This window comes from Podarcis erhardii, assembly GCF_964252035.2.
Source record: "Podarcis erhardii genome assembly, chromosome: 12".
In the NCBI taxonomy this organism is placed as follows: Eukaryota; Metazoa; Chordata; class Lepidosauria; order Squamata; family Lacertidae; genus Podarcis; species Podarcis erhardii.
This window is the reverse complement of record NC_138513.1, coordinates 22,645,705-22,672,556: the sequence shown is the minus strand read 5'-3', so window position 1 is coordinate 22,672,556 and position 26,852 is coordinate 22,645,705. Positions and strand designations below refer to the sequence as shown.

The following is a 26,852-nucleotide window of genomic DNA, read 5'->3' as shown; positions in this document are numbered from 1 at the left end:
ATGTGTTTTTGATAAGTCTATTAGACAGCTGGAAGGCAGAAAGAGCCTGTCCAGTTTTGTCCAGTATAAGAGGCAGATAGTAATAATAAATTTATTTTATTATTTATACCTCGCCCATCTGGCTGGGTATAAAGGCTTGATGCTATCACTTGGGCAGGCATGGTTTTTTTATTTGATTCATATATTTTAAATATTTTGATCTTTCTGCAAAATGCTCATGGTGGCTTGCAGTTAATATAAGAAATACACTAAAACGATGAATACACAAGAGCTGCCAGCAACAAATTATCATGTCCTTAACCAAAAGCTTGAGAGAAAAAACAGGCATCACTCAATGTCTAAATGATAAAAAGTAGGCACTAGGCAAATATTTATTCAGGGGGGCTCTCCATAGGAGGGGGTGCCACTACAAAAAAGGCCCTGCCCCAGGTACAACTCAGCCTCTGAAGATAAGAATGCTCGGGGTAGGACTTGAGATCTTAAAGAATGGGCATGTTCATATAGAAGAGGACATCCTTCAGACATTGATTACAGGTCACTTAGAACTTCATAAGTCAAAGCCTAGGACCTTGAATTGTATCTGGAAACAAATTGGAAATCCTTTGACATCTACTAGATATGGTCATTACATATAGTAAAGGTAAAGGTACCCCTGCCCGTACGGGCCAGTCGTGTCCGACTCTGGGGTTGCGTGCTCATCTCGCTCTAGAGGCCGTGAGCCGGCGCCGTCCGAAGACACTTCCGGGTCACGTGGCCAGCGTGACGAAGCTGCAGCTGGTGAGCCAGCACTAGCGCAGCACACGGAAACGCCGTTTACCTTCCCACTATAAAGCGGTCCCTATTTATCTACTTGCACTTAAGAGTGCTTTCGAACTGCTAGGTGGGCAGGAGCTGGGACCGAACGACGGGAGCTCACCCCATCATGGGGATTCGAACCGCCGACCATATGATCGGCAAGTCCTAGGCACTGAGGTTTTACCCACAGCGCCACCCGCGTCCCTTTGGGTCATTACATATACATCTGCTATAAAAAAAGTAAAGCCAGAATGCCATGTTTGAGCAATGGGTACTATCTTTAATGATATACTCAGTGGTGGATGCTGTGCTCCACTATAACTCTGCAATAGGGCATGGGACCAGGCTGCTAGTTATTGCCAGCTCTAAAGAATGCTTGCCATATTTTACCCCATTTCGGCAGCTGTCCATTGTGAGGTTTTCACAGTCTAAGTGGAATGGACTGCACGTCTGTTGCCCATTCTGTATGCTTTGCATTTTCCATTCTGTCCATAAAACAGGCAACGCATGACATCATTGCATGACAAAGAATCAATTACTGTGAAGATCTGGCTTCTCTGAGAATGTCAGTTTTCAGTGTTGAGGCAAGAGCCATTTGCCATCTGTCACTGATGCTCATAATCAGTTGATCATATTTGAGTATTGGCACAATGCACAAGATGAAAAACTCCAGGACAGATATATATAAATAACAGTGAAATAAACAAAAGCTGAGGAACCCCAGAGTTTTAAAATCATGAGCGTTGCTAGAATTTAGCAAAAAGTGAAGTCATTGTATATAAATATAAAAATCATTATTTCCTGAAAAGTACATGGATATTTTACATTTGCCTATTTGAAAAACATAGTGAATGTGTTGTGTTACTAATTCCATTTTTACTTTTAATTCTACTGCTGCTTAATTAAGTGCCAACAATCTGGTAGACACTTTGCAGGAGCAACAAAGTCCTTTTCTGGCATGCTAAAGCTACAGTCCTGTGTAGTTTTAAGTGGAAATAAGCCCCACTGAAATGAATAAGACTTCGTTCCAAGTACAGGCAGCCCCCAATTTACATGGGGGTTGCATTCTGGGTCATTCTGTGCTTGCATGAAATCAGAAACCCACTGAAAAATCTTGCAAACGCCCCTTTCCACCCTCGTTCTGCCCTTTTAGTGATGTTTCAGTGATGTCTTTATGACGTTTCTGGTCACTTCCAGGTTCGTTACTGTGCACAATCGCATGCATATTTCTCACACCTAAAATGGAAGTTGCCTGTAAACAGCATTGGATTGTTAGCATTCAATCCTACTTATAGGCTTAATTGGAAGTGAATTTTACTGAAATCAGTGATACTTAAGTTAATGAGATCAAATTGTCACCAACCTTCTCCAAGATGAGAGCCTGCATCAAACAGCCTTGCATAATTTAACCCACATAGTTGTGGTGATCATATGCTAATTTGAAAATACCTTCACCTCCTGTCTGCAGGGGGTGCATGGGAAATCTCCACTTATATTCCATAGGTTTGTCAAATCAAAATTTCAGAATCAAGCACAGGACATCATTAAGGACCTGTGATAGCTATTTGCAGATTAGTAAGGAGCTATAGGATTCTGAAATCAAGGATACCATATTATGTAACTCATTTTTTGAGTCTTCACAAAAACCTTTAATGATCAGTCAGGAATAATGCAATTTCCATACGTGAAAAAAATGAAATCCTTGCACTTACAAAAAAATAGCAATATCCTGGGACAGTTATTGTTTCTTTTCAAATCCATGCAAGCTCTTTTGGAGGCTATTGGGAAGAGACTAAGAAAACCCAAGCAAACATCTTTTCCAGTTATGAATTTCATCATTCCCCCCCCAAAGTATATAAACAGTTAAGTAAAGAATATACTTAACTCTCCTATTGAAATCAGACAGATGTGGAGGTACTGTATTTTTCGCTCTATAACACGCACCCGACCATAACACGCACGTAGTTTTTAGAGGAGGAAAATCCGTAGGCATGCCACCCGTAGGCATTCCCTCCATAACACGCACAGACATTTCCCCTTACTTTCTAGGAGGGAAAAAGTGAGTGTTATGGTGCAAAAAATACGGTACTTAACTTGGTGCTCACTCTTTGAAAACGACAACACCAAAGAACCACGTATACAGAACAGAGATTCTCCACTTCATTTCTTCCTATGTTTGAACACATTTACACAACTTTTCCCTCTCTCTTCGTCACTATTTCTGATAACCAGCGTGCCAGTCCAGTTTCTGGTTCGTCGGGTTTCAAATCAGTATACATAGAACTGCCTTTATTTTGAGAGTTTTCCCCATTTTTAAAATAAACTCAAACAAAGTACACATTATGGGAAAGTTAGAGTGTTGCTGCCAGCAAACAGAAAACTACGAATGAAGACACGAGTGAAATAACAGAGATGCACTGTTTGGGTACTTAATCCTTTAGATACTTACCTGATAAGATTATTTTCACTTCAGTAAAGCAGATCTGATATTACAGAATCTAAGAGATATCCACACATTTGGGCAGGGGGAGCATATAGTATAGCCCTCCTGGGACTGCATTACTCCAGAAGGCAGGAAGGTCAGAGGCTAATATTTGAATGCTTCCCCTATATATTTAAACTCTGTACCAGAGCCACCCAAAGAGTTTTTTTTTGCTCCCTATGTCAAAGGACAAGATAGTATCCCTCCCCAATTCCACATGCAGTGTACAGAAGGCAACCAGACTGGCTGTCAACTCTGACATTAACACTGGCAACACTGGCAATAGGACAATATTCATACTGCCTCTGAGGGCCGCGGGCCAATTTTGGGAAACCACACAGCTCTGCACACCTTACTGCCACTTCCCGTCCCAACATCTGTCTTCTGAGATAGCTTCTTCATTCTGCCTAATGATAGGGACAGCTCTCCAGACTACACACAGAGTCTTTCTTGTCATAATACTATTACATTGCAGGGAGTTGGACTAGATGACTCTGATTCTATGAATATTTCAGGGGCAGGGATTTTTAATCAAACATGCACTTGTCACATCTACCCTCTAAAGTGCTGTACTCTCAGGACCATAGAATCAAATGATTTTTCTGGAGATACAGATCTGCTGTTAGGTTGGTGGGGGGGGGTTAGTGACAATGGATCAAGATCATTGTGATTTAAAATAAACTCTGGTTTGTTAAGCATGCCAGCTTCATAACCCAAGATTTGAAGTTGTCTTGTTTTGCAACTAAATGGAGTTTATTGTAAGCTGTGATTCCCGATTTATACATGACGAAAGTGAAACTGAATATTGTGGAAGGAAGAGGCTTTGCTCAGTCTCATACAGGCTTCTGCGCATAATGCTAAATCATTTTTTAGCATTAAAGGCATCTCCCTACTTACACAGACATTACATTCCCAGACTCCGTGCATGTATGGGAAATCACATAAAGTGGGAAGGGCACTGTTGAGAGAGGCTGGGAAACGTACCTCTCTCGGCAGATCCCACCCATCCCACTTGCCTTCCCCGGGTGGTGATGTGCCCTTGCACATGTGCACCCACCTGCCCTGCCTGCCTCCAATGATCGGAAAGTTGAATGGTGGGTCAGTGGCTCCCAGCGCCCATCACCACTGTGCAGCCTCTTGGTGCTCTCCCTGTTAGTCTTGGAAGTTTATGGAGACAGTTCCCTTTATCTAGTTTCTCCCCCATCCCCAAGAAATAACGTGGCTGCATGCTTGTGGGATGGCAAGGAAGAGGAACAAAATGGCCACAAGCGAGGGAAGAATGGGCAGGTGGGTGGTCAGAGGCATGGAGTCCCCCCTCCATACTGGCAGGAAGAAAAAAGCCAAGGAGGGTGAGTGAGTGGGGGTGGAAAGACACTTGGAGCGACCTTGCAAGCTGTTTCCCTCCAGTTCTCTCCTGTTCTTTTCGTGGCTCTCTTGGCACCATTTCCTGGTTCCAGAAAATTATGCATTTGGCAGCAACACACGTACATGCTGTTGCACACAAGTGGAATGCACACAAGTGGAGTGTTTGTGTGCCTGTGTGTGCAATCCAGGCCAACATGTATTGAGTTGAGATTTTAATTTAGCCAAATGGCATGACAACCTTGCCTTAGTTAAATTGCATCAGAAATCCAGTGCCCCCACTGTAATACTGAAGTAGCACAAAAATGCTTAGCTTTGTTAGCACTGTACCCCCCACAAAAAAAGGTAGTGGATTGGTGTTAAATGGACATTTTGATGGTATACAGGTAGATATGCTCGCATAAATGCATAGAATCAAGAATATTGTTAATATGTTCCAAGTATTTTATTTCACTTACTCCCCAAAAATTGCTCTTATTCCTTTTCACATGAAATGTGCCCTAGATTTACATTTTGACTAGCACTGAATGCCATTTTGACCAACATAGCTGATGCTATATGTAATCCATCTCAGCATACTTGGTGCAATAAATTCGGCAGACAAAATACATACCATTTGTTTTGCAGTAGGACAGTTCTGCTGTGCAGCTGCAATTTAGAAATCTCAAAAGGCTTCAGAATGTTATGTTACAGCCATTAATGGAGATTCCAAGGAGTTTTCCATCCATTTTTATTGCAGGAGGGAGGTGGGGGGGGTGGAAGTGGGGGTCAGAGAGCTGTTGGAATGAGAGGGTGTGTGGGCTGAAGTATGAATCCACATAAAATATTATTTCGTTTGAAATTAACCCAAGACATCCCTGTTTGGATAAGCAAAGAATATATTGTGTTGTGTGTGTAAGAGAGAGATGGAGATCTATTCTAATAGTACTCCTCCCTCTGTAATACAAAGGAAATAGCTGCCGCCCAAGCCTGGACTCCACAGTTCAATAGAAAACTTTCCAAAAGAATGCATAGGATGTTATAAATATAAAAAGGAGTTTAATGAAAGAGCGTACAGATGTCTTTCATGTATTTTAAATTGGAAAGACTAATTCTGAAACTATAAGAAAAACAACAGTGAGCTACGAGCCATATGCTTCAGATTACTGAAGTATGACTTACACAGGCCTGTCATTCAATGAGAAGCAACACAGACTAAAACAGGAGATGTTGAAAGAAAAAAAAAGACTTGTGGGAAGTCAAACCATCTCTAAATATGTGTTTTATTATCTTCGGGTGTTCTTTGCTGAGTTACCACTGTGATTAAAACCAATGCCCTGGCACCAGGAGGATGGGATTCCTTTAAGTTCCTCTTCCTTCCCCACATATCAAGGAAGGTACATAGCAGACTTGACTGCGTAGTGGTGCAGTTTCAGCAAAAGAGGAGCAGCAGATAGAGAGGCGGCTTTGCAGCCAGCAATGCCACATCCACATTTGAACTCATACTTTTGCAAGGGTGTTAAAGATTGATTTGATACCAAGATTCTGCAAGGTGCTGTGCATGGAACAGAAATCACATAGTTGTTTCCAAGGGGGCTTTCCGTCAGTACTGAAGGGAAGATATTTGCAAGGAAGATCGGAATTGACAATGAGGAACAAGGGCAAGAACATCAAAAGGCAGTGCAAACACAGTAAGACCCAGTTCATATATTACCATCTGAGGCATGGCTGCTCTCATGCTGCCCTGGTAACACTGGGGCCTTCTCTGCATAGGTCTTCAATGGTGTAGGGCTAATGTGAAAACAATGTAGCAGGGCTGTAGCGTGAAAAGAGCTAGTGGAAGTGGGTCATGGTGATAGGGCTAGGCACATGAATAATCCCCACACCAGTTTTGCTGGCCTGCAGGGGCATGGCCCCTGTCCACATGACACACTTGATACATTACTAAGATGGTATAGGTGGGGTCACACTGCTTTGGCTCTCTACCAGTGATGTAAGGATATGAATTGGGTCATAGGTTATAGTTGATCAGGGAAATCTAAAGCACAACATTATTTGAGAATCTTCTGAACCTCACAACTCAGTTAAAAGGTGGATGTTCCTCCTCCCCTCCGTTTTTTACACACACCCAGCATTCCATGACCACGAAGCATGATCAGTCTCCATTGGCCTCTTTTGGGTTTGGTTTCTTTTCTTTTTAAAAAAAGGATTTGTTGTACTTCTGCAAAACTTGGGGTTCCTGCAAACCTGTACTGGGTTACCCCAACCACTCTGGGCAGCTTCCAACAAATTAAAACATCAAACACAACAAAGCATCAAACATTAAAAACTACCCTATGTCAGATGTCTTCTAAAAGTCAGATAGTTGTTTATTTCCTTAACATCCAACAAAAGGGTGTTCCACAGGGCAGGCGCGACTACAAAGAAGACCCTCTGCTTGGTTCCCTGTAACCTCACTTTTCACAATGAGGAAACCGCCAGAAAGCCCTCAGAGCTGGATCTCAGTGTCTGGTCATAGGTGGTGCCATTTTGGTTACATAAGTATCAGCACTCCGTACCTAACAATTGGAAAGAAAGAGAATACTGTAATGATTTACATGCAAGACGCCCTAGGTTCAAGCTCAGCATCCCCATTAAAAAACCCCTCAAGGCATAGGACTGGAGAGGAGTTCAGGCCAGTTGATCTAGAGGTCCCAAAGTTTGGATGCACAAATTTTCCAAACTTGACCTGTTAACATGTAGTCCTCCATCTCCGCCTGAGTCTCATAAGGCAACTGGAGAGCAACTTGCTGTATGCCATCTTCTCAAATTTGTTAGTCAGCCAGGGTGGACTTGCACATCTTCCAGTTTATCTTGCAGCCTGAGAAAGCTTCAGGGAGCACAATGCCCTGAGAATTCCCTTGGGAAAGGCTAGTCCCGAGTAGCTTAGTTATGCAGACAACCAGCTCCAAACCAGACATGTTATTGGATATAGTCCTCAACACACATATATAGTGCAGAATATTAGCCTGGAGGAAGATGGTTTGGCTGGGCTGATTTCCAAAGCTCTGAAACTGCTGTGCAAGGCACTTTTGCATTAATCCACAATGGCCAGTGCAGCTCTATTCATGTGTAAGTTCTGGTTCCAAAGTTCTCAAATCTGTTGGTATGAGCTTGCAAGGCAGCAGAGGAGATCGGGGGCAAAGGGCAGGACCAACAAGGCTAGACTCAGACCTCTCCCATCTCCAAAACCAGCCCACTCATATTGTCGCATTCACAGTGGGCTGGGTGATTACTACAGCTGTGTTGTAGTAATCCCTTCCAAAGCACACAAAGCAGTAAATTACGTTTTTGGATTATGATCCAAAGTTCTCCAGGCGAAGTAGTGCCAATTTTGGCCTGCAGTGGTGAATTGCATGGATTTTGCAAACTGGCCTCATTTTTTTTCCTGTACAATCATGGAACTTTTACTGATTTGATGTGCAGAGGCCATAATGTACTTCTAGAAGAGCAAAGACGTCCTGTTGGCTGCAGTAAACCAAAACTGCAAAGGGTAGCATACTTCCCGGGAAGGTTGTAACAAAAGCAAACCCAGTCTCTTTCTGGAGCATCCAAAAAATATCTGAACAGTCAGAAAGAAATTGTTAGTTCATGAGAACAGGTGGCAATTGTATTTTGAGTTTTTCATCATTGGCTAACCTGCTTTCCTATCATGTGTTTCTTTACTTGAGCTCTACTTGTGCTTCTACTTTTAAGTTAATGGAAAGACTGTCGGTCAGTAGTAGAGCATCTGCTTTGCATGCAAAAGTTTCCAGGTTCAACCTCTGCCTGGGGAAGTCTCCTGCATGAAATCCTGGAGCACCACTGCCAGTTATTGTAGGCAGTACTGAGCCAAGTGGACAATGACTATAATAACCCCTGCTGGTCAGACCCAGCATCACTGCCTCCGATGCAGAGGCAGAGCACAGCCATCATGGCTAGTAGATGTTGATAGCCTTATCCTCCACAAATTTGTCCAAAGCCACCCAAGTTGGTAGCCATGACTGCTTCCTGTGGGAACTAGTTCCTCCGTTAGCTGAGCGCTGCCTGAATAAGTGCTTCTTTTGTCTGTCCTGACTCTTCCAACTTCCAGATTCTTTGGGTGCCCAGGAGTTCTAGTCATATTGCCTCTTCCTCGCCTTTCCCCTAAAATGAAAAGCCTCAGATGCGGAAACCTTTCCAAATAGGGAGGTTTCTCCATCCCCTTGATCATTTTGAGTACCTTTTTTATTTTCAGTTCTTGCACAGTGATTCCTAGCATGGAATTTGATTTTTTCACTGCTGCCGCACAATGGGTCGGCATCTTCATTGAGCTATCCACTACAACCCAAGGTCTTGGTCCTGGCCAGTCACCTCCAGTTCAGACCCCATGAGCAAGCAAGCGACAATTTCACATGGGGATTCTGTTCCCGGCCCCCACAGAGTGCGTATAAGAATGCCCTATTTCATCCCCATTCTGTCTTCTTCCAGATCCAAAAGGACCCATGAATCGGTGATCATGTGTGAATTGGACTTACCTAAATGGTCACCACCTATACGTGAAATAAAGGTTTTTTGCCCCTTCATGCATCAGTTTATACTTGTTCTCATTTTCCTTCTTCAGAGCTAGCAAACGGCATTTTTATTTTTGTTTTAAAGGAAGAGAGATAAAATTATTCAGGATGGTGAATTTTACCACTTGCGTTTAGGCAGTACAATTGCAAAAGCACAGGTCCACATAGTCCCTGAATATGAGCTGTGGCGAGGTTTGTCAGCGCAGACACAGCTTGAGAAAAACTTGAAGCCACAAGCCTGCAATCAAAATTAAGTAAGTGGACCCTCATGCAACAAACCGGAGGCCTTAAATTTTATGGGTCCTCCCCACACACGAAACTGATGAAGGTGACCCTGATGAGCTATTTAGTGAAGTCATTCTGCATTGTGAACAGCAAACCAAGAGCATTTCTTCAGCAAGAACAAGAAAGACCCACCTCACAGTGATTGATGAGAATGTTATAAAAGTGCAATGAGCTGGAAAGTCATCATCTTGTCTTTTCCTTTTGCCACCGGAACAGCATAGCAGAGAGATCTCTTTTCTTCTGGTTCTGCATAAGGAGAGGTTACACGGCATGGAAATGTGTTACACCCAGCTGCTCACTAGTTTGCAGGGCACACAGTAAATAATACTGTTTAGTATATCTAAGGCACAAAAGAGAACAGCACTCTTTTGATGGTGATTCCTAGCCTCTTTCATTTGCTTTCCAGTTTGTTTCCAATTCATTGAGTGGCATTTTGCAACAGTGCATATTTTAGTGTGGTGGGTTTTCTGATTGGTGGGTTGTTGTTGGGGTCCCCCCCCCTTAATTGGCATGAGTAAATGAAAGGTTACTTAGGCCCTGGTGTAGCAGAGGCACTTCAGTTTGTTTAAAGTTGTTTGCTGAACTGAGCAATATCTAAATTAACCCTCTGAATTCATTCCGTGTGAGCTTCATTCATAGCGGGAGAAAGCCCCAATTGCTTACCACCATCAAGATTTCTTTGGCACAATGGTATTTTATTTTGAAAATAATATATTGTTTGGAAACTTGCTTTTTTCATCTTTTAAGGTTTCATTCTATTGATCAGTTCCTAGGGCAAGCTCAAATTATTTTGCATTTTTTCTTCTGAATTCGAAAGTTGTGTTGAAAGTTGGTGCAGTATACAGTGGTGCCCTGCAAGACGAATGCCTCGCAAGACGAAAAACTCGCTAGACGAAAGAGTTTTCCGTTTTTTGAGGTGCTTCGCAAGACGAATTTCCCTATGGGCTTGCTTCGCAAGACGAAACGTCTTGCGAGTTCTTGCGAGTTTGTTTGCTTTTTCTTAAAGCCGCTAAGCCGTTAATAGCCGCTAAGCCGTTAATAGCCGCTAATAGCCGTGCTTTGCAAGACTAAAAAAACCGCAAGACGAAGAGACTCACGGAACGGATTAATTTCGTCTTGCGAGGCACCATTGTACTGACCTTAACACTTGTTCTACGTCTGAAAATGTATTATTTATTTAATACATTTAATACATTTCTATACCGCCCTTCATCTGAGGATCACAGGGCAGTTTATATTTGCCACAACTTCCTCCTCGTTCGAAAAAAAACTTGCTAGTTGGATTCCTGTTCCTCTTAACAAGCTTACCCTTGACAATTTTACCCTCTATATTTCTTGGGGAGGTCCCACAGTTCAGTGGGGCAGCATGCAGAAGGTCCCATGTGCATTCCTAGTTAGACTGGCAGAACTGTGAAAAATCTTTTAGATTTTTGATGCAGTGAATATATCAACACCATATAAAGTGAACTGCCTTATACCAAGCCAGACCTTTGGTCCAGTTAGCTCAGTATTGTCAACTCTACACTGACTGGCAGTGGCTCTTCTGGGTTTAAGACAGGTATGTTTAAGCCCTACCTAGAGATGCCGAATATTGAGCCTAGAACCTTCTCCATGAAAAGCAAGTGTTCTCCACTGAGCTCCACAAAGTATTCCAATGTGGTAGACTCCCTCTTCCCCACTATGATGTTTCTTCCCCCATACTTTCCAAGGAGTTGATCCACAGAAAGAATTAGCTTTGCTCCTGCTTTCTGGCCCACCTGTTTTCCTCTCGTAATGGGATGGGCAGTGGAAGAACAGAGAACTCTTCCTCTGGTCCATACATTGGGAGAAATGTGTGGTGCCAGGGAGCAAAAAGTTACCAGAATGCATTTGTGGACAAAGGTTCATCTTCACCCCTCCATCATGTGGCTTTAGCATGGACTCATGGGAAGTAGGTGTGGTTTTGTAGAAACAGTGGTTACTTAACTTCTCCCAGTCAACTCTATATTACTTTATTCAGAGACAGTGAAGAACAAGCTGTTTTATTGCATGATCTTTCTCAGTTTCCCAGGAACCTAATCCCTGAAAAAAATAAGTTCAGCCCAAGCCCAAGGGACCACCTCTCACCGTTATGGCCACAAATGTGTACTTACCCATAACAACCTATCTTGAAGGTAACTGTCATAATAGTAGGGCAGCCCTAAGCAGATTCTTCTAGGTCTTAGATTGCAGAGTTTGAGAACCTCTGGTCTGAGCAAGTTAGACGTCACAGAAAGGTGTTCCATATAAGAAGGTTGTAAGGTATGCACATGGGTAAGTATACTGCGACTAAGATCAGTCCACAAGTCTATTTTCATAATTCAAATGCCTCGTTGAATTTCTGCCGGAGTTGTCTTACGAAATTTGTATCACCCTAGTCCACCTTAATATGCAGAGTAAGAAGGTGGTGAAACATTCAGATGCTCTTATTTGAGTAAACTTGATCTCCTGATCTGAAGCTGCTTGCAAATGTTTTTTTCCCTCCCCCCTTGGTGCATTGTTTCAGCTTCCTAATCACTGACCAGCTGTCTTGTTAGTGAATAGAGCTGTGGGCCCCTTGCCATGTTTCATGTGAGGTCTTGGCTGGGTGGCCAAGCAGGCAGCCTGCAGCCACTGTCAAAGCAATTCAAGAGGTATTGGCACAGCAGTGCCACCATTAATTTCTGCTTGTCACATGCTGTCATGCAAGTTACACCAGAGAGGAAATGACCGTTGAAAAAAGTGTGCTTGTGGCACTTTGTCCCCTCTAGACATTATCCCTGAGGTTAAACAAGTGGATACAATTAGCTGCTGTCCACAAACAGCTGTTAGGAAAGAGAAACCCAGATCTGGGCCCCATAGCCATGTGTCTTTCCTGTTGGTGAGGACAGCCTGCTATCAACATCTGCCATACTTTAACCCTTCATTGAGGTGTTAATTTCGGCTGTATAGAGTCAAATCAGTGACTGACGGCAATCCTATGTGTGTGTGTGTTCAGAACTAGTCCCATTAGTTCAGTGTGACCTACTCCTAGGTAAGTGTACATAGGATTGCAGCCTGTGAGCTGTAGTTCTGAATCAGTAGACAGGATACAGAGTACTGAGTGGGTTTGCTCGAGATGCACGGCCAATAAAAACACACTACTCTGTATTTCATTCCCAGAAATGTGCCTGTTTGCAGTACTACTTAGTTCAGGAGCTTTAATAATTGTATAGTTTGGTGAATGGCCTGTTAGTCATCTGGCAGGATAAAGATAGTATGACATATCATGGCTGATGCTCACATTCAATTTTGGCATGGTAAGGTCATCACCATGTTCTCCTTTTTTTTATCTCATCAGTTTGGAGTGGCCAGTATATTTTCCTGGAAACAGTATCAAGGGTAAAGCTTAAGAACTAGCTCCTTAACATACCCTGTCAACTGTCAAAAGTGCATTCATAAGAATTTTTCACTGTGTGAGATTGGTGAGCTTATATCACCATGCCCACAACAATTTGTGTGGAAATAGAATATGTAGAAATTAGTATTCAGAATGACCTTGGCATAAACCTTTGTCTCGTACAACTCTCCGAGCTCTCATCTGGGTGCTTTCCTTTCTTCTCCCAGTCTCCTATCCTGGGATATCTTCCTTTCTCTGCCTCTCACACAGGGTCTTTCACCTGCCAACCATCACATTTTTAGCGTTATGAAAAGAAACTAAAATGTAGAATTGTAGATGGAGACTCGGAATGGTACAGGTGACAAAACAGGTGCATTTCCCCCCATTTGTATGCATTTGAACATGTAAAAGACAGAAGCAGTAAACATGATCACCAAATACCTTTGAATATTCTGTGTTGCTTTGGTTTGGATTTTAATATTTATTGGTCATTATAGTGATCCGAGTCATTTTTTAAAAAAATGCTACAAAACTCAACCCTTCGGTTGAGCAATTAAATGTTGTGTGTGTAAATTATCATGTTGGATTAAAGCAGATGTGGGAATCCTTTGACTCCAGATGCTGGACTCCCATCAGCCCCAGCTGGCACACTCAGTGGCCAGGAATGATTGGAGTTCTACCGCAACAGCATCTGAAAGACCGCAGGTTCCACACTCTTGGATTAGATAATGCATTTCGAATGTGAAATTGATTAAGGAGGCTCAAAAGCCTTGAGAGCTTGCAGGTCAAAGTTCTTGTGACTGTGCCAAACACCCCTGTCACCCTTGCATTTAAGTCTTGTGAACTCTGCAGGTGTGAATACAGGAGATGGCACCTTTTCAAGGCACTGCTTTCAAGAAATTTGCATCAGGTTTTTAATAAATCTTTTTGGTTATATGATTCCTCATGTTAAAAAACTGTTCTGGGTGCTTTATGAGTAGAAGAATGGTGTATAAATAATATATTATTTACTAACTACATACTTTTAATTGTCAAATGTTAATAGCCTATTTTTGTTGTGCAAATTCTAATAACATAGAGACTTATGTTTATCAGCTTGCGCATAATCCGCCCTATATGAAAAGTTAGTCTTACTAATGTAATTTCTATTGATTTAAATGAGACCTAAGTGCAGCTAGCTTAGGGTGGATCCAACCTAATATAAACATATCTCTTCAAGATAGCTCAATTTTTTCCACCTATTGATAGAAACCCTCTTCTGGCCTAAAGAGGGAGCATAGGTTGAGTGGACTACGGGAGAGGAGGGGGAGCCCCTGAAGCTGCGTGAGTCCTCTGGCCACTTCATGTGTTTACAGCAAATTTCTGCAGCAGGAAGCTTTGTGTATCTAGATGTTTCCCATATGAATGGGACTCTTGATCTTCCAAGGTCTTTATTCAGTGGAAAGCCTCCATGAATACACAAGGCTCCCCATTGCAGCACTTTCCTGCAAACATATAATAATAATAATAATTTAATAATAATAATTTATTATTTATTCCCCAGCCACTCTGGGCAGCTCCCAACAGAATTGATGATGATGATAAAAATGTGCATTAAGGCAAATGTGCATTAAGAGGGCTGTTTGTGTATCTAGGGACACAAGCATAGGTACAATTATCAGAACCATGTGCATGTTTACTCAGGAGTAAGTCTCACTACCTTAAATGGGGCTTAATTATTGTATATATATCCTAAGTGTATATATAGGGTACCCTGTCTATATATTTAAGCTGTGCAAAAAATGACATACTTTGTTTCTCATCAAAACTCTCAATTGCTTACCCTTAGGACATGATGTTTCAACTCCTGCGAGGGCTTGATTTTCTGCATTCGCACAGAGTGGTCCACCGTGATCTGAAACCGCAAAACATTCTAGTCACCAGCAATGGACAGATAAAATTAGCCGACTTTGGCCTTGCAAGGATCTACAGTTTTCAAATGGCTCTTACATCTGTGGTAAGTTTCAATGTGTTCTTTCTTTAAATCTAATTTCAGGATTTAGTTTCGCATAGGTGTTGTTTGGTCTTTATTTTAGAACAACTAAATAAAGCAAAAGATAGCTGTTACTATTTGAGAAGCGTTACAGTTGAACTTTATCTGAAGCGACTGCAATTACTGCAGGGTGGTAAATTATTCCTACAAATTGCTGAATCTGACTGCTTAGTCCTGTACTTGTTTCCGTGGAAGTAAGTTCATGAAAAGTCCAGTGTACAAAGAATCAAAGCCTGATTGACATTCCAAGACTATATACAAAGGTGGACTTCCCTGAATATTATGCTTTTGCATCTTTTACTACTTCATTAAACTGTTTTAATATGCAGCGACTGCACATTACACAGGAGGTATAGTACAGTTGGCATTTTTCCTCCCCTTCTGAATCACATCTTGATAGTGCTTAGAAGGAGGCCTGCAAGTTTCTTAAAAGATAATGTAGCAGTTACTGCTTTGCTCAGCAGGCGATGTGAGTAGAGCACAAGAGGGAGAAAAATAAAATATGGCACCATGGGCTTGTTTACATGACTACTTGTAACCTGGTTGTGCATCAGTCAATTGCCATTTGTTTATGGCATTGGAGAAGGAAAAATGTGAGATGATCAGATATTATTTCCTTGGTCTTGTGGTGATATTTGGATCATCATATTAGTCAAACAAGAATTTAAAAATATAAACGGAGTCCACTATGTGTCCCACTTTCGGTTTTTTAAAAAAGATTGTGATCTCCAAGCATGAGCAAAAAACCCCGCCTGCCTCTCAAGCAAACCTTACAGTTCTAAAATGTGGGAAGTGCAAGAGAATTTGTGGCAGATCTGAACCTTAAGCTTCCTAGTAATCTTAAAGGGCAGCTCCTGAGACAGAAAGAAACGTATGAAAGCTGCCTTATACTGAGTCACACCATTAGCCCATCTAACTCAATGGCAGTGGGTTTCCTGGATTTCAAACCGGGAGTCTCTCCTCACCCTACCTCATGCATGCAAAGGAGATGCTTCATCACTGATCTGCAGTCCTTCCTGGACATCCCATATGGCAGGGTCTTATTATAGAAGTGGCCTTAACACTATATGCAAATGATAAAGAATACCCTTAGCTTATAGTTACAGTCTGCTTCTTAAATAAACAAGGTCAGGTCCAGGTATATATGTTGGCATGTGGAGTTTGTCTGCTGCAGCAGAAGTTGACTTTAGTTAAATGAACCCTTGCTTGGAGCATACCTTTAGTTGAAAGGTATTCAAACTAAGGCTTTGGTATAAAATAAGAAAGCTTATGTTTATTAAAGGAAGTACACTCTTGATAGGAAAGCATTCTGTAGTCCTATCTGGTTGGAGAAATGAAAAAAGCTATGCTTGTCCCTTTATTCTCAGAAGACAAATCCAAACTGACCGCTTGCCTCAAGGTCCAGAGAAAGTGTGTGAGGAGGAGCAGGGAATTGTAAACAGGATGCAACCTAAGACTTACTGGTCATCAAAGAGCTAAAGTGGTCTGCATAGAGATAAAGGTACAGAGATAGGAAGCTGGAAATCTTATCCCTCTTAACCCATGCAAACCTCTCTCAGCCAACTGACTTGCATCCAGACTTCCAACATCATTTGGGAACAATGATATAGAACATTGTACTTCTGACACTGCTCCAAACCTTATGAGGACTCCTGTGTGCCACATGGATCCTGTGGTTTAGTTGCACATTGACACAGCTGATGCATACAATCTCCATTCATAGTATAGTACAGTGTTTCCCAGCCTTGGGCCTGCAGCTTTTTTTGGACTACAATCCCCATCATCCCTGACCACTGGTCTTGCTAGGTAGGGATGATTGGAGTTGTAGTCCAAAAGCAGTTGGAGACCCAAGTTTGGGAAACACTGATATAATAGAACTGTAGGTAACACCTAATAGGTCATCTACTCCAAACTCCTGCTCTAAATCATTATCATTTTCCAGCTAATGGTTCCCTTGCAGATATCTGTCCAAACTGTCCAAAGAAAGTGACTTCACATTGCTGAGCTTATCTAAATCATCAGGAAGCTCTTCCTAATGTTTAACCTAAACTCTTCTCCCCAGAGTTTAGAGTCTTCGCTTCTGTTCTTCACCTTGAGAGTGAACAATTTGTGAGTCACTTAACAGATGTTTCTATACAGGACTGAGTACCTCATGTTCTAGGAGCTGTGCACATAATGAAGTTACAGAAAGTCCCCTGTCAGGGTTATCATTATGATCAGTCGACATGTGAACTCTCTGTCATTTCCTACAGCGGTGCAGTATATTGAGGCCAGATAAAGAATTATTTCTTGAAGTATCAGTTCTTTCCCAAGATACATCCTCATTCTCTGACGACAAAGGAACTCCTCTAGTGGAACAGAAAGAGCCATGAAAGTAAGGCAGCATAAAGCCTAGTTGACTGGGTGCTGCAAACCGATAACTTCAAAGTATTTTAGCTGCAGTGATTACTTCCCAAATAGTAAAGCATTCTTTTGGCAGGTAAACCTTCTGGGCATATTTCTGTCATTTGTTATCCCTTGATGCTTCCTCTGATAAATGAATGAAAGCCTCAGAATAAATCGACACATGTTTATGTAGAGAATACCAGTCCCGGAGCTAGGAAATCGGAGCAATTGATAGTCCTATGTTGAACATCTGGGCTTGTTCTCAGGAGCAGAACAATGCGGACAAGTATTCAGTGTCATGTGGAGTTAAACTGTTCTGCAAGTGTTGGTGCTGGCTCTTGGGAAAGCTTTGATTAGAAGAGGCGGGAACTGTTTGAATCTTTGGAGAGCTTCTGCCAATTGGATTTGATTGTGCTACACAGGATAGACCGATGGCTTGACTTGATATGGTACAAATGGATATGAAAGGTTGCTTCATTTGGGGGGTATAGGAGAAATGGCATCAAAAATTGCAATGAATGCAGTGAGCTAAGTAATTTATTTATTTATTTATTTATTTATTTATTGGGGGGGGGGGATAAGGTACAGCCCAGTTTACCTAGTTTATCTAAAGCCACAATGTTGATATAATCAGACGTTTGTTTCAATGACAGTTTGGTTTACATGCTATTTTATTCCAAGAATGGGGAGCCCTTGGCGCTCCTGATATTGTTGAACTACAACTGACATCAGCCTCAGTCAGCCTGTTATGGAACAAGTACCCTGCCAGAAAGGGTCACCAGCATAATTAAAGGGATAGCCTTTTATTTATTTATTTTTACACATTCATATTGTGCCTTTCTTCCATTGTGGAACCCGGTTGGGGGTGTATGTGGTTCCCAGGTTCTTAACCTATCCGAATACTGACCAGACCCTGTCTTGCATAGCTTCAACAAGGTGGTGGCCTCACGTGCCTTCGGGCCATACGCTGAACCATCTACATATTCTGCAAGTTTACTCTTATTAATAAATCAGAGAAGCTATGGCCCTCCAGATGTTGCTGGATTAAACTATTTATCATCCCTGATCAGTGGTCATGCTGGCTGGGACAGCTGGGTGTTGGAGTCCAGTTATATTTGGAGTCTTCTCAGATTCCTAAGATCAACAGTATACAATCAGGTTCATATAATCAGCAGTAGAGTTCATATATTAACATATATAGTTAATATATGTTTATTCAACTGTATTTTTCATCTCATGTGTGATTTCACTCTCCTTTACTGAAGATATACCATTTGCTGTATTCGTATGGCAACCAATGCTATGGTTAACAAATACCCAGTCTGAAACTTCAATGCAACAAAAGCATGGATAGTTTTAAACAATTTGTTTCATTACAAGCTATCTTTACCTTGTGTAATTCGAACGGTAGAAATTTTAAATAAGTAGAGTCCCATCCATCGTATCAGTTCTTGTGGGAAAATATGCTTCAGTGACTTACTGGCACTGGCTATGGAATGTGGCATTTAAAAGTACCTTTTTACAGTGGGAAAGAATTTGGTCGAGAATAAACAGTCTGACCTTGTTAAATGGACCAAAGTCTGTACAGATCCTAGTTCCAGAAAGCTAGTTTCTACTAGACTGTGAAAGAAAGCTCAGTTTGCAATTAATGTCATTAGGAGTGGGAAGGCTTTGGAGAGTCCTACGCACTGTGTAAAGCTAAATGTTTCACATCAAAACTGTGGAATTAAAAAGCCGTATATAGCATTATTGTCTTGATATAATCACATTTGAAAGACGTGATTTATATTTATATTTGGAAATAGAAATTGAAAACTAATAATAATAATAATAATAATAATAATAATAATAATAATTCCACCCCCTTTTGTGGAATGCTCTCCCCAGGAAGGTTCCTCTGGCCTTCATTATACACCTTTAGGCGCCAGGCAAAAACATTCCTCTTTAACCAGGTCTTTGGCTGATTTACATCCAGTGCCCTTTTAAATGTGCTGTGGAAGGGGGATTATTGGTTTCTTTCTGTTCTTATGTTTATTATGCATTTTGTGTTTTTTATATTGTAATTTTATGTTGTGAACCGCCCTGAGGTCTATGTGTATAGGGCAGTATGAAAATGTAATAAATAAATAAAAATATGAGAATCCGGACCATAGGAAGCAGCCTTATTTCAAGTCAGACCACAGCTCTGTAGAGGTGGTTCAGGCAGGAGTCTTCCCCATCCCTACCTAGAGATACCAGGGATTGAACCTGCAAAATGTATGCTCTCTCACTGAAGCTGTGGTATACAGAAGTTCTTAGAAAAATACAGATCTACTTCGTTTTGCAGCACTAGCAACAGAACTCTGAGACATCCCAAAGCCCTTCAGCTGTATAGATTAGGAGTCATATGATGCAAGAATCTGCAGAAATTAATTTACTGTTTCAGACAATTATCCTGAAGGGATCTTCCTAAGTAAACATTCTAAATATCAAAAGAGTGAGAAAATAAAATATATACTGAATACTTTGATAAATAGTTATTTCCCCTAATGAATATGTTAATTCACATTAAACTTCCACCCTACATCTTCTACATTGAAGACAGACACAAAGGATTCATTCAGCTTCTCTTCAGTCTCCTTTTCCTCCTTTTGGACACCTTTGACTCCCTTGTTGTCCAAAGGGCCAACTGCCTCCCTTAGCCGGTTTCCTGTTCCTAATATATTTAAAGAATTTTTTTTATTGTTGGTCTTTTAGTTTTAATCAAGAAAGTGAAATGTGGTATATTAACATAAGATGGTTTCAGCTCAGTACAAGTCAAGAGTTAGGGTAGAGATTACCTTTGGCCAAGTTTAAAGGCTGTATTAAAACATAACAAAACAGAAACAGCAGCAAAGAATGCTTCTTTTGAATCTCTGCATTGTTTCCAGATTTTTATAACCAGTGTAAACATTACCTGAACTTTATCTGAGCTTCCTGAATTGCCTTTCATTTTGTAACACCAGCATTTACCATACAAAGGTTGACATAGTTGCCAAGAGCAAGCAAACCTGCCTCACCAAGCAAGCTTAGCATTGAACAGATTGTATATTTGCAACCATTCTCAGTGTACAGTGGTACCTCGCAAGACGAAATTAATTCGTTCTGCAAGTTTTTTCGTCTTGCGATTTTTTCGTCTTGCGAAGCACGGATTTTGGAAAAGCTTCAAAAATTACCAAAGTCTTCAAAAACCTCAAAAAAGGCTACCACACCGCGTGCTATGAGTTGCTCCTCGAAGTCAAGTCGCAACTGCACCCCCTGAATGCACGGTTTTAAGAAAAAGGAAACAAACTTGCAAGACAAAGGAAACAAACTTGCAAGACGTTTTCGTCTTGCGAAGCAAGCCCATAGAGAAATTTGTCTTGCGAAGCAACTCAAAAAACGAAAAACTCTTTCGTCTTGCGAGTTATTCGTCTTACGAGGCATTCGTCTTGCGAGGTACCACTGTAGTAACTTTCTGAAAGCTACAAGCACAGTAGAAGACTGCAAACCAATAGCTGTTCTTGCCTTTCCCATCCTTTCTAAATGTGATTTGGGTTACTGTATTGTTGGACAACCATAGTCATCATTTGACTTCGACTGGATATGGGCATCTTACCTCAACTCCCCAATGCTTTCAGATCCCGGAGACTAGAGTGCTTTCCCCTACAAGGCCCTTTTCTATTTCTGATTTAAACTAATCAGATTGTAGAATCATCTTTCTACATAGGGATATCACCAGCTGGATTGAGATCTAGGAAAGTTCCCACTGATTTTTGTTGTTGTTGAAATCACTACAAATGACATTTACATATGCATAGCCTGACCTCCATAACTGCACCAGTGCTTAGGCATAGATCTGAATATACAGAGCATTTGGCTTCTCAGAAGAGAGGAGGAAGTGGTGCAGTTTTAAAAGGAAAACCTTAATAATCACAGGAACGAGAGGAGAAGGAATGGAGTATTGATTTGCCATGGTAGCCCAAAATTTAAATGTTTTGTCTCCTTGGATCTCTCTTTGGCATCCAGGTTCCCTTAGCCTAGGTGTGTGTGTGGGGGGGGTATTCAGTTTCCTAATTGATCATAAGGCATTCGATATTCTTTTTATATCCCTGCTGCTTGGTTTACTGCATAGCTGAAATTCTTTCCCAGTGAATATGTGAAATATTATAGCCTGGATTAGCAATTAATGTCACAGATGACATACCTTTGTTCTACGCATTACTGAAGGTAGGTGTCCAACAAGGAACTTTTCCATCTCAATGATTTTTTTTTAAAGCCAACCACAAGACATGCCTAATAGGTATAGACAAGTGGGAACCTGTGAAAAAAATTCCATTGTTTGTGCACTTTGCTCCTGTTTTTTACATTGATGTTGCTGCGTTCCCATCCCCTTTCCGTGCATGTGTGAAATATGGGGTCTTCTTTTAGCTCTGTGATTTAGATTTCAAATTTCTGTTCATTGCATGAACAATTCTGGTGCTTTTGATGTATCTGAAATATATGAACTACATAAGATGGCACAGACAGTGGGAAGGGCTGTAGCTCAGTGGTAGAGTGTTTGCCTCGCATGCAAAAGGTTTCAGGTTCAATCCCTGGCATCTCCAGGTAGGCCAGGGAGAGACAAAAACAAAATGGGACTAATAAAATAATACTAGTTACTCTGACCTGGTTTGCATGTCACATTAAAGCATAGTTAAAATAAACCATGGTTTAATGTGAGCAAGCAGCGGGCTGGTGGTGGATGTTACTGAAATATTGAACCACCACTGCTCCTTCTGCTACTGGGAAATGTGTACTGGTCTGGCTTGTCATGTTGCCTAAACCTAGGCTTGTGATTTGTTTCCTTCAAACTAGCCACATTCAGTAAGCCAAGAATAAACTTTATACGTATATTCTGTAGCAATACTACTAGCGCTATGCCCATATTGCATGGCCTTAACAGTGGGGGATTTGGAAACTACGGCAATTGCTCAAATGTCCAGAAAACGGCGTGGGATTCTCATACTAACTGGTTTTACACATCAGTCATAGCTTAGTAGCAAGTGAAGCGAATGAAGAGTGAGCCTGGTTTGTTGTTGGATCCTGGGGGAGAGGGAATGGCTGTATGCGTCAGTAGATTAGCCGGCTGATTAAGAAGAGGAAGTATATGTTGTAATTGCACGTTGATGAAAAGCGTTTTTAATCTCCCATTGCTATTATATCTGGAGCAAGGGGGAGGGGAAACATGGGGGGAGGGGTGGGAAATCTATTTAAAATACCAGACTAATTAATACATTCAAGAGAATGTTACAGACATATTTATAAGCCCTGGAATTTCCCCTCCTGTTTAGCTCTGCTTGCAACCATGCATAATGGCAATCTGTGGTCCATTCCATATCCCAAAGAGCAAGCGGTTGGAGAGGTGCAGGGTGGGGAGGGGTGCAGAGAGAGCTCCCTCAGTCCCCTCCCCTCTGGTCCTCTGCTGCTGGTGCTTTTCCCCCATGGCTTTTCATGTCAAGACTTCCATAATTAAAGGGAGGAAAGTAAATTAATTACATGAATATTAAAAGGTTACTCATCCGTTTTAACATTTGGTCACTAGTTGGCTAATGAAAAGGAACTCGGGGGGCTGGAGGCCTGCCATGCTGCTTCTCCGCTTTCTTTAGTAGGCCACATGCTGAAGCAATGATTGTGCGTGACAGATTCTGGAAACAAAGAGTCTGCGCGCAGCTCATCCAGACGGAGCATGCTTTGCTAAATTGCACCAATAGCAGGGTGGCCTACAGGCAAACAAAATGGTTAAACAATACATAATAAAAGTTTTTATTTGGTATTTCCTGTGAGGCCGTGCCAGTTGCCAAGGGGTGTTCTCTATTTCCACCTCTCTACACCCCCCACCCACCCCCCAAAAAACTTTGGTTGTATTAATTGTTGACCACAGCTGGCAAAGAACCAAACTAGCAGGGACAGATAAGGAAGGAGGGGAGGGGTGGGGTAATGGCATCTGGACATTGAAGAGCGGGGGGGAGCACAAAAAATTACAGCATATATCTGGAATTTTCCAGCTAACGATGTGCGGATGTGGTAGTGCTAGAGAAAAAGAGCCAAACTGAGACTGCTTTGTTCGGTAAGAGAGAGGCCCCCTGTAACATTCCTTTTAGCTGTGTATATTTTGGCTTCAGTTGTGCAGTGTTAACTATATGCTGTGTATGGAGCACATCAGTTGTTAGCTGCATGTATATATAGAGATAGATAGATTTTGTTGCAATCGATAAAAGATCGTCTATGGCACATGAAAAATTTGGTAAAGGGACACCTGGAGCTGCTCGGGGTGTTTTGCTATTTGTATAATATTAAGGGTTGGGGGCAGATGCAAAAAATGCAAGACTTCACAGCAACAGCTGCCTTTAGGGGACACACAGATGCAATGAATGCTGCCTTTTTAAAACCCATCAATGAAGTGAAAGAATTTAGAGCTAGCTGATGTAATGAAAAGACCAGTGACTTAACATAGTTGCTTGGGATAAAAATAGGAAGTGAAGAAACTGATATAACCTTTTCTGTTCTGTTCTTTATTCCTAACCATTAAGCAATTGACTCTTTGTTAAACAGGGAAGTTTTACAGTATGCTGAGTGATTATTCACAATAGCCCTATCACCGCCACCCCTGGCAGTAATCATAGCAAGAAAATCGGGAGCCAAAATGATTTGCTGTTGTTGTGGGGAAGACGCTGAAGGAAACCACAACAACTAATTCGAAATACGCTGTTAAACTGCAAAAAAACAAAACCCAGAGAAATTGAAAGAACAGAAAGCAAAGGTTAAGAGTCTTAAGGGTACCATATGAAATGTGTAGGCGTAAAGACGTCACCGACCTACGCCTCAGACTGCATGTTAAAGTTGCCAACTTTAGTAGCCTCCAGGAGTATCCGGCCCTCAGAAGTCAGGCTAGGATCCAAGGAGCTGCTTTAGGCATTGCCAAGGAGCTTCAGCATCCCTGTATAATTGTTGTAAACTCCGCCCTTTGAATGGGAGACTCCCATACTGTAACACATACTGCTTTTTGAGAGCCCCTCCTTTTCATTCTGCTTACCGTGCTGCGTAGGGGGCTGCCTTTTAAGAACTACTGTTGGGGAATGTTCGTAGCTTAGTGGTGGAGCATCTGCCTTGCATTTAGAAAGTCCTAGGTTACAGCATCTACCAGGTAGAAGTGGGGGAGATTCCTGTCTGAAACCCTGGAGAGTAGCTGCCTGTCTGTGTAGACAATACTGAGCAGGGATGGATCTAATGGTCTGACTCCATATAACGTTCCTACATTCCTTGAGTGCCTGTAGTTTCCTGTTTCCATCATAGTAGCAGTGAAAATCTACGCAAGTTTGCTCACAAGTAAGTAGATAAATAGGTACCGCTCCGGCAGGAAGGTAAACGGTGTTTCCGTGCACTGCTCTGGTTTCACCAGAAGCGGCTTAGTCATGCTGGCCACATGACCCAGAAAAACTGTCTGCGGACAAATGTCCCTCGGCCAGTAAAGCGAGATGAGCGCCGCAACCCCAGAGTCGTTTGTGACTGGACTTAACTGTCAGCGGTCCTTTACCTTTTTTTAAGTCTTTCTATCTTGAGAGGGGCTTACTGCATAGGATTGCTCTGCCAGCCTTCTCTGGTCTATGGCACCCAGTTCAGACACCTTAGATGATAGCTTGCGCAAATCAGAGCTGCCAGATCTTCTGATTTTCTCTCTCAGGATTGTGGGTATTTTCCTAAACCATAATTGTAAAATGTTAAAACGCTTAACATTGCAGTGTACATAAAATTTAGAAAAAAAGATAGAATTACTTACAGTCCAAAGGGCTTGTACAAAATAAAGCAGGGAGAAGGAAGAGAAAACAGGAACATAATATGCAAAGATGAGGTCAGCTCATTGTCCGCTCTGTGAAACGCTTCCGATGCTCCTGAGTCATTTCTGGTTATTTTGTTTATTATTATATTAATAGCCCACATTTCCTCCAGGGAGCTTAAGGTGGAATGCATGGTTCTCCACCACCCCTCCATTTTATCCTCACAGCGACCCTTTGGGGTAGGTTAGTCTGAGAGACTATGACAGGCCCAGGACTACCCAATGAGCTTCATGGTTAAGCGGGGATTTGAACTCTGGTGTCTCAGGTCCTAGTCCACACTCTGACCTCTACACCTCACCGGCTCTCTTTCCATATCAGCTCCCACTGAAGAACCATCAGCCACCTGAGCATTTAGCCAGCAACCTCCATAACAAAACTCTGGCTGTCACCAAGGAAAGGTAATGGGCAAAACATTTTGGAAAAGTAGGCTTCGTGATTATGAGATGTTACTTACTTGGGTGGTTGAAATCACAAACAAGTATCACAAGGTGTTGGTCCTGTCCCATCTAGATTGCTGCAAGGAATGGCTGTATTTGCAAGTGCTTGCCTGCTAAGCCTGACTGCCTTTCATTTCATTTCATTTCTTCCTTTCATACTCCTATGCTAACCTTGAATGATGAAACATCATTGGGAAAGTGTGCAGTAGAAGTTGGGAAGGGGGAAGAGCCAAGCAGGGGTAAAGACTGCCAGTCTTTTCCTTGCAGGGCTTCAGATATCTTTAAGAGCAGCATGACAGGCAGGCCTCTAACAGGTGAAGCTGTAGCTAGCTTGGAAGTTTAAATGATGGGGAAACTCACTGCAGCCACACATTGGCAACCCTTGCAGCCGTACATGCAGGGAGATTGTAGGGGCTGAGCAGGTGTGAGAGGAAGCCACAGCATGGAGGCTGTAGAAGTTAGATTGCTTTATAAATTAATGTGCCCATCAAGTTTTGTAGTTGGGAAAGGCTGCAGAACATGCAGCAAGTTTGGTTAGCAAGTAAAATTTCGTAAACGTTTGAGGAAAGCAATCAGCAGATGTGTAAGGCAAACTGGGAATAGAAGGGTGACTTGTTTGCTCTGCTTTGCTTATCCAAAAAAGGAGAAACTGAAATCTGTGAGGTGCACCTAACTCCTCTCTGTGTTGAATCCTCCCTTTTTTGCTTCAGTCTGTCTTTAATTTCAAGACCAATTCCTTTAGTGAGAATATGCCAGGAGGAGGAATCACCACCAGCAGTTCCAGCAGTGCTCATTGGCTAGGCAGGAAGAAAGCATTTCTTCCTAAATTGGATGCTTCCTTCTCTCCTGCAGACTCAATATGCTGTTTCACAACCCTGTAATCTAAAGTCCATTGTTTGCTCTTGGGAGAACCTTCACGCTTTGTGGCAAACAGAGGGGGGAAAGAGGGAGTGTGTTGCCTGTCTACCTCTGGCTGGAGTGACCTTTTGGGAGGAGAGAAAGGGAGCTCTCTCCTGTGACCCTGATAGTCTGCTGGGAGTCTGCTGTTATCCCAGCATTCCACGGCTGCCACAGCCTGACAGGTTTATGCCCGGAAGGGGGCAACTGTGCTTCCACGGGAAGGCATTTCCTTCCTAAAGCTCTTGTGCCCACAGTCTCCAAAGGGTTAACAAGGGAGCTACTTTGAAAACAGAGGCAGAAGGTCATAGGCGGCAACAGCAAAGGCTTGTGGAGCCTGCCATCGAGAGCCTTTGACCCTGCATTTCCCACCCAGG

The 26,852-nt window shown here is 42.1% G+C and overlaps 1 protein-coding gene across 4 annotated transcripts in view; it reads left to right on the top strand.

Annotated features, from left to right (window-relative positions):
- CDK6 (cyclin dependent kinase 6) overlaps positions 1-26,852 on the top strand; it is a 105,923-nt gene that overhangs the window by 32,956 nt on the left and 46,115 nt on the right. For all 4 annotated transcript variants that reach the window (XM_081833861.1, XM_081833863.1, XM_081833862.1 and 1 more), the window contains exon 4: positions 14,679-14,846. In XM_081833861.1, the coding sequence (XP_081689987.1) occupies positions 14,679-14,846 (168 nt within the window). The remainder of the gene's footprint in view (positions 1-14,678; positions 14,847-26,852) is intronic.